This window comes from Terrapene carolina, unplaced genomic scaffold (assembly GCF_002925995.2).
Source record: "Terrapene carolina triunguis isolate 2854851 unplaced genomic scaffold, T_m_triunguis-2.0 Scaffold517, whole genome shotgun sequence".
NCBI classification, from domain to species: domain Eukaryota; kingdom Metazoa; phylum Chordata; order Testudines; family Emydidae; genus Terrapene; species Terrapene triunguis.
Window position 1 is genome coordinate 1,515,798 of NW_020664868.1, and position 8,363 is coordinate 1,524,160.

The 8,363-nt window shown below is 64.6% G+C and overlaps 1 protein-coding gene across 1 annotated transcript in view; it reads left to right on the top strand.

Annotated features, from left to right (window-relative positions):
- RYR1 (ryanodine receptor 1) overlaps window positions 1-8,363 on the top strand; it is a 187,254-nt gene that overhangs the window by 105,969 nt on the left and 72,922 nt on the right. The window contains 7 exon segments of the mRNA XM_029913199.1: window positions 1,246-1,275; window positions 4,777-4,858; window positions 5,263-6,575; window positions 7,083-7,159; window positions 7,478-7,655; window positions 7,757-7,843; window positions 8,096-8,339. Coding sequence (XP_029769059.1) covers window positions 1,246-1,275; window positions 4,777-4,858; window positions 5,263-6,575; window positions 7,083-7,159; window positions 7,478-7,655; window positions 7,757-7,843; window positions 8,096-8,339 — 2,011 coding nt within the window.

The window sequence follows — 8,363 nt, forward strand, 5'->3', positions numbered from 1 at the left end:
GGAGTCACTGGGTCAATGCTCTGGAACTGCTCCGTATGAAGCCAGTCAGGACTCTGGGGGAGCATGCCTCCTCTCTCTGAGCAGACCGTCTCCAGGGCAAGACGCTTACACAGCTTCGACCTTCCTGGGTCTGACCTCGGAGCATTCAGTATCCCCTTCCAAATCCGTGCAGTTCCCGCAGCGAGTCCGCCCATGTGGGACTCCTGGGGAAGCCAGAGGGCCCTGCACCCCAACTCTGCAGTCAGATGTGACTCTCAGCCAGCCGGTAACACAGGTTTATTAGTTGACAGGACCACAGTGTAGGGCAGAACTTGCTATCACAGAAACCAGTGACTTTCAGGCAAGTCCATCTTCGGGGGAGAGGAGCCCAGAGCCAGGTCTCTGCCCTCCCCCTGAGCCCCAGGCCAGCCAGACTGACTCCTTCCAGCTGCCTGGCCCCTGCCTGGCCCGTTGCTCCTCCGGCCTTTGTCTCGCTTCCCGGGCCAAGAGTCACCTGGTCGCACCCCCCTCCTGGGTCTCAGGTTCCGAAGGGGCGGCCACAGCATCCACAGCTGCAGCAACCCTCACAAAGGTCACACACCCCTGTTCCCACCACCTAGACAGGGGTGCAAGACACGGGGAAACTGAGGCACACACAGCATTCCTGCAAAACAGCCAGACTCACCTAGACTCACATACAACACAACAAGGGACAATCCTCACTTGGTCACACCACCCACCCAGCCTTCCCTTCACCCTTCATCCATCTACCCGCCCAGCTGTCCATCCGTCCTTCCATCCGGCTTGTCCTCACGTTCATGAGACCAGACTCTCTACCCCTCATGGAAAATAGAGTCACATATAATGTTGAGTGATGCATTCCAGTGGTTAGAGCAGGGGGCCGGGAGCCAGGACTCCTGGGTTCTATCCCATCTCTGGGAGGGGAGTGGGGGCTAGTGGTTAGAGCAGGGGGGGCTGGGAGTCAGGACTCCTGGGTTCTTTCCCCAGCTCTGGGAGAGGAGTGGGGGGTAGTGGTTAGAGCAGGGGGCCGGGAGCCAGGACTCCTGCTTGTAGACGTCTCCTTAGCTCAGTCCTTTCCCTGCTGCCCTGGTGACTCCGTTAGGTCTGGAAACCCCAGCCCCTGTTGTGCCCCTGCTGGCAGGCCCAACTCGGGGGTTGTGGAGCGGCAATAAAGGAAGGGGCTGGACATACAAAAATGCTCTTAAAAATGTTGCTGAATAACATTTTTATTCTGATGTGTGACAGATGAGCCAGCCGGCCGGACTCCGAAATGGCGTAAGAACCTGTGTGTGGCACGCGCCATCTCACGCCCGCGCTCGCCCCGCTCCGCCACCCACCCTGTCTGCTCCCCGCCTCTCCTCTGGCTCCCGCTCTGTGCCCAGTCTGGTCCTCCAGCCTTTTCCCTGGCCCCGTCCGGCCTTGTTTTCCCTCCCTCCCTTCCTCCCTTCCTCCCACTCCCACCCAGGCCAGACCAAACTAACCGCCCCAGCGCAGTGCCACAGGCAGCCCCCCAGCTTGATACCCACCACACCTGCAAGCTCCCCCCAGCTCCCCAGGCCCGAGCCCCCGTAGCTAGGGCCCTAGGAAATCCAGTGGATTAGTGGGGATTTGGGGATTGATTCTTTTCTGATTTCGTTTTTTTCCATTTTTGTAAAAAATTAATTCCGTCTTTATGGGTTTTTTAATCAGTTGACCACAGTTAAGTAGCCTTACCATAAAGGCGTAAAAATGGCCAGAATTGGAGGGCACTGGGAAAGCCAGATTTCACAAAAACGAAATCCTACAATTGAAACGCGCCCCCCTGCCGCGCCGCAGCGCACGGTAACAGGGACCCGTTCCAGGCCACGTGCTACGGGAGCACTCGGGAATACAGCCACACGGATGTCGCTGAATAGTAACTCTGTGTGTGTGTGTGTGTGTGTTGGGGGGGGTGTGAGAGAGCAGGGGACACCCCGACATCCGCCTCTCCCCCCCCCGACTCTGCGCAGCACAACAAATCCGGGGCCCCCGATCCGGAGCAGTTAAGCGTGGCTGCAGATAGCTCTGTCCTGGGGGTCCCAGCACCAGGGGGAACTGGGCTCTGCGATTCCATGGGGCTTTCTCGGGCCCCACCCGAGTCCCAGGTGGACCCTCCCCCACCCAGTGCGGGCAGAGGGGTCTGAACCCCGTGGGCTATCCCACCCCGAGTCCCTGATCTAGGGCGGGTGGCTGAATGGGGGGGAGGGTGTCCCCTGGTCACACCCCTGCAGCTGGGGGGGCGGGGCGTAGCTCATGGGAGTTCCCTGGTGGGGCAAGGGCGAGGCCACGGGGGGGTGTACTGTAATCCCTCTAGGAGAGCAAGGGGGGCAGATAGAGCCCTTCACAGAGTTGGGGGAGACAGGGCCCTGCACCCCCGGCTTCCCGCGATTCGCCGCGACTCTCAGCCAGCCAGTAAAGCAGAAGGTTTATTTAGACGACAGGAACACGGTCCAAGACAGGTCGTGCAGGTACAGACAACAGGACCCCCCCTAGTCAGGTCCAGCTTTGGGGGCCAGAGCCCCGTCTGGGCTCCCCTCCATTTTCCCAGCCAGCTCCAAACTGAAAACTCTCCAGCCCCTCCTCTCCCCCACCCCGGGCCAGGAGGTCACCTGAGCTCTTTGTTCGTCAACACCTTTAGCTATCACCTTTGCAGGGGAGGCCATCAGTTGCCAGGAGACGGGACGTTGGCCATTCTCTGTGCAGACACCATCACACTGGCCCCCCAGGGCTTCGCAACAATCCCCCCCCCCCCCACAGACACTTGAGAAATGCATAGGGGAAACTGAGGCACCCACATAGCACCCCGGGGAAACCTCAAGAACACTTCCACCTCGTCACGGGGGGGGGGGTGCCCGGGTGCCTCCCAGGAAAGTCCGGGGGGTGGGCTGGCCCGGGACCCCCCCCTCGGGCCCGTCTCCCCCCCCACCCCCGGGTTTCTCAGGGGAGCCGGGCGAGCAGGCTGGCGCCGTGCTTGGCTGGTGCTTCTGTTTGCTCTGAGCGCTGGGGGAGGTTCCGGGTTCTGGTCTCTAGCGGGTGCTGATGGGGGACGACGGCGGCTGCTGGGCTGGTTCTGCCCCCCCCTTCCCCTCCCGAGTGCACCAGGAAAAGGGCCTCGACTCCAGGAGCGTGTGGCTGGTGGGGGGGATGGGAACGTCACCCCCTCTGAGCGGCCGTACGCGCATCACCAGGCCTGTGCGTGCCATCGTGGAACGTGATTCGACATGGCCACGCATGGCGCAGGCCCACGAGCTCTCATGCACACGCACACCTGCACCTACGCACAAGATCTTGTGCGCACGCCTCAGATCCCATGCACAAGAGCGCGTGTGCAAGATCTTGTTCACACGCAAGGACGCGTCGCACGAGATCACATGCCCATGCGATCACACCCCTGAAAGCTTGCACGCATACATGAGCTCTCGCACGCCCACATGTGCACACGCACGAGGGGGACACGCATGCAATCACATGCACGAGGGCTTGTGCACATGTTCCACCCTGGGGCTGAAGTGGGGGCGATTTCCCCTGCCTGGAACTGTGCTGTAGTTTTTGCTTGGGGGGGGGGGTGGATCTCTGCGCCCTGTCTCGGCTCTCCACCCTAGAACAAGCTGTGGGGAGGCTGGGGACACATTTGGGGGTGTTTTTCTGCACCCAAACTCTCTCTTTGTTGCGCTGCCCGTGAGGACCATTTCCGGAGCAGGCAGTACCCCGAGGTAAGAGGGGGAGGGGTGCAGCTCCCCCTCCCCCGCGTGGTCCCCGTGCAGCCCCAGCCCGTGGCTCTCCCTGCACCGGGGCTCACCCCGCAGGGGAGGACTCGGGGGGAGGCTAGCGGGGAGCTGATGGGGCGTCTCTGTCTGCAGTGCCAGGCCCTGGGGAAGCGGCGACCCTGCCCGGGGATGGGGTAGAAGGGGGTCCCCCCCCAATGTGCGGTGTTGTCCAGACCAAGCATTGGACCACAGCCCCAGCTGGCACGGGGCAAGGCGGCTTCAGCTGGGGCCGGCCCGGCCTGCCCAGGCGCGTCGTAGCAGTTCAGCACTCGGGCCTGGGGAGCGTGAGGCTGGGCAGCCCTGCCAGGCGCGCACGGGGGGTCGTGGGCACAGACCCCGTGCGAGGCTCACGGTGCCCAGGCTGGGGTCTGAGTTCGGGGCATATCCCTGGTCTCCCCTCGGCCCAGAGCACAGGGGGGGCTGGGAACCCAGATCCTGCTGAGTCCGGGAGCGCAGCTTGCAGCTTCCAGCCAGAGACGCTGATGGGAAAGCGCTGGGTGAGGGCAGGGGTGTGCTATGTGCAGGGAGGCCGTGCGAGGGCAGGGGAGTGCGTATATGTGGGGGGGCTTGTGAGGGCAGGAGCGTGTATATGTGCTGGGGGGAGCCATGCGAGGGCAGGGGCATGTGCAGGGAGGCCATGCGAGGGCAGGAGCATGCGTATGTGCGGGGGAGCTGGGCGATGGCAGAAGTGTACGTATGTGCGGGGGAGCCGTGCGAGGGCAGGGACGTGTGTATGTGCGGGGAAGCCGTGCAAGAGAAGGGGCATGTGTATGTGCAGAGGGAGGGCGTGTGAGGGCAGGGGCGTGCCTATGTGCGGGGGAACCGTGCAAGGGCAGGAGGGTGCGTATGTGCGGGGGGGCCGTGCGGGGGCAGGGGGGGGCGATTGGGCCGGGGGGGCCGTGCGGGGGCAGGGGCGTGCGTATGTGCAGGGGAGCCGTGCTGGCACGGCGGGAATCTCGCCCGTCTCACGTCGCTCCCCGTGTCTCCTCAGGACTCCAGCCAGATCGGGCTGCTGAAGGAGCTGCTGGACCTGCAGAAGGACATGGTGGTGATGCTGCTGTCCCTGCTGGAGGGTGAGGGGCACTGGGCGGGGGCTCGAGACCCCCCCCCCGCGTGAGCTGCTTCCCCCACCCCGGCCGGGCAGGTGGCAGCTCCTCTCGCTGGCCCCTCCGGGTGGGGAATTCCAGCCTGGCACATGTGGGCGCGGTTCAGGGCACCACAACCCGTCACTTGTCCTGGTCCCTCCTCTCTCTCCATCCTTTCCCCCCCCCCCCCCTTTCCCCCCATCTGTCCGTCCATCCCCATGCCTGTCTGTCCGTCCGTCTGCCTGCAAACCCCTTTGTCTGGCCGTCCCCGTGCACACCCCTCTGTCTGGCCATCGGCACGCATGCCCTTCTGGCTGGCTGTCCATCCGTCCCTCCCGCCTCCCCCGTGCCTGTCCATCTGTCTAACCCTCTCTCCTCCTGCCCCGGCCCAGGGAACGTGGTGAATGGCACCATTGCGCGGCAGATGGTGGACATGCTGGTGGAGTCGTCCAGCAACGTGGAGATGATCCTCAAGTTCTTCGACATGTTCCTGAAGCTGAAGGACATTGTGGCGTCGGACGCCTTCCTGGACTACATCACCGACCCGCGGGGGCTTATCTCCAAGAAGGACTTCCAGAAGGCCATGGACAGCCAGAAGCAATACACGCCCTCCGAGATCCAGTTCCTGCTCTCCTGCTCCGAGGCGGACGAGAACGAGATGATCAACTACGAGGAGTTCGCCAACCGCTTCCAAGAGCCGGCCAAGGACATCGGCTTCAACGTGGCCGTGCTGCTCACCAACCTCTCGGAGCACGTGCCCCACGACAGCCGGCTCAAGACCTTCTTGGAGCTGGCCGAGAGCATCCTCAACTACTTCCGGCCCTACCTGGGCCGCATTGAGATCATGGGGGCCAGCAAGCGCATCGAACGCATCTACTTCGAGATCAGCGAGACCAACAAGACCCAGTGGGAGATGCCCCAGGTCAAGGAGTCCAAGCGGCAGTTCATCTTCGACGTGGTCAACGAGGGCGGCGAGTCGGAGAAGATGGAGCTCTTTGTCAACTTCTGCGAGGACACCATCTTCGAGATGCAGATCGCGTCGCAGATCTCGGAGGAGGAAGCGGGGAAGGAAGAGGAGGAGGAGGAAGAGGGCGAAGGCGGGGAGGGGACCGAGGCGGAGAAGGCGGCCGGGGCTCCTCCGGAGGCGACCTCAGCTTTCGGGGAGTTCCTGGCTGGGGTGCTGGACTTCTTCCACATGTTCACCTACCGCAACGTGCGCCGCCAGCTCCGCCGGCTGAAGAAGATGACGGTCAAGGAGCTGGCGGTGGGCGTGAGCTCCTGCGTCTACGCCGTCTTCCTGGGCACGGTGCTCTTCTTCTCCGGCGTCCTCAAGGGCCTCTTGCTCCTCCTCTGGAACGTGCTCTTCGGCGGCGGGCTGGTGGAAGGCGCCAAGAAGCTCACGGTGACCGAGCTGCTGGCCAGCATGCCCGACCCCACGCAGGACGAGGTCCACGGGGACCTGGGGCCGGCCGAGGACGGGCAGGAGGCGGCCGAGGGCGGGGAGGCGGCCCAGTTCGTGGAGGCCGGCAAGGAGGAGGCCCCTGACGAGGCGGGGGATGTCTTCAGTCTGGAGATGAAGAAGGACGCTGGGCATTACCGAGCGACCGCCCCCGATGCCCCCGGGGGGCTGGGGGATGTGGGGGACACCACGGCGGTGGAACCGCCCACCCCCGAGGGGACTCCCATCCTCAAGAGGAAGCTGGGGGTATGTTGGGGGTTGGGGTGGGGCTGGCCTTTTGACAGCAGTCAGGACTCCTGGGTTCTCTCCCCGGCTCCGGGGGTAGGGGGGGTGTCTAGTGGTTAGAGTGGGCGGGCTGGGAGCCAGGACTCCTGGGTTCTATCCCAGCTCTGGGAGGGGAGTGGGGTCTAGTGGTTAGAGCAGGCGGGCTGGGAGCCAGGTCTCCTGGGTTCGATCCCCAGCTCTGGGAGGGGAGTGGGGTCTAGTGGTTAGAGCAGGGGGGCTGGGAGCCAGGACTCCTGGGTTCTATCCCAGCTCTGGGAGGGGAGTGGGGTCTAGTGTTTAGAGCAGGGGGCTGGGAGCCAGGACTCCTGGGTTCGATCCCGTTGTGTGGCATTACAGACAGGTTCCCAGCCCAGCTAGGCCCAGCGCTCAGGCCTGGTATCAGGTCTCCTGTCTCAGCCCGGGGGCTGCTTCCCACGTACCAGGGGCCCCCTCTCCCCCTGACGCAGGGTCTCTTGTGTCACTCCTCAGCTGGAAGGGGAGGAGGAGGAGGCCCAGCCGGAGCCGGAGAAGATCGAAGAGCCGCCTGCAGAGGCTGAGAAGGCCGAGTGAGTGGGGCTGGGGGGAGCTGCAGGGAGTGGGTCCCCTGGGTGGGGGTGATGGGGCCTGGGGGGGGCAGGACCCCTTGGGGGGGTGATGGGCCCTGCGAGGGGCGGTTCTCCTCAGAGCTCTTGGGGGGGGGAAGCTTAGGCCATTAGGGGAACGGCAGGGAAGCCTGCCCCACCCGTGGAGGGGGCTGCTATGCACCCTGGGGGGCAGTTTTGGGCAAGCGAAGGGGCTTGGCATAGGGGGAGGGGTTGAATACGTGAGGGTGTGGGGGGGCATACCCCACCTTGCCCCCCCCCCCCCGCCCCCCCCCCCCGCAGCATGGAGAACGGGGAGAAGGCGGGGCCGGAGGAGCCGGAGGCCCCCCAGGAGCCGGCGGCCGAGGCCCCGAGGAAGCACAGGAGGAAGTCGGCCACCCCGCGGGAGCGCAAGGAGGAGCCGGCCGACGGCAGCTTGGAGTTCTGGGCCGAGCTGGAGATCCAAAGGGTCAAGTTCCTGGTACTGTGGGGCGGGGGGAGTCGGGCCGTGGGGCAGGGAGGGGGAGGGGAGGGCCCCCCACCACCCAGCCACCTGGGCGCTGACCCGCTCTGTCCTTCCAGAACTACCTGTCCCGGAATTTCTACAACCTGCGCTTCCTGGCTCTCTTCCTGGCCTTCGCCATCAACTTCATCCTCCTCTTCTACAAGGTCCGGCGCCTGGGCCCTGCCCGGCTCGGGGAGGGGAGCGGGGTCTAGTGGATAGAGTGGGGGGGCTCAGAGCCAGGACTCCTGGGTTCTCGCCTGGCTCTGGGAGGGGAGTGGGGTCTAGTGGTTAGAGCAGGGGAGGGCTGGGAGCCAGGACGCCTGGGTTCTCACTTGGGTCTGGGGGGGTTCGTGGTGTGGGGTTGGAGGGGGTGTGGCTCCCCTCGGCCCCGCCCCCACGCTGTCCCTGCCGCGTAGGTATCGGACTCCCCGCCGGGCGAGGAGGAGTTGGAGGACTCCGGCTTGCTGGAGGAGCTGGCGGGGGGCTCGGGCTTCGGGGCCAGCGGCGACGGGGCCGGGGAGGACGAGGAGGAGGACAGCGTGGTCTATTTCTTCCTGGAGGAGAGCACGGGCTACATGCAGCCCACGCTGCAGTTCCTGTCCATCACCCACACGCTGGTCGCCTTCCTCTGCATCATTGGCTACAACTGCCTCAAGGTGAGCCCCGGGGCCCCGCCCGCCCACC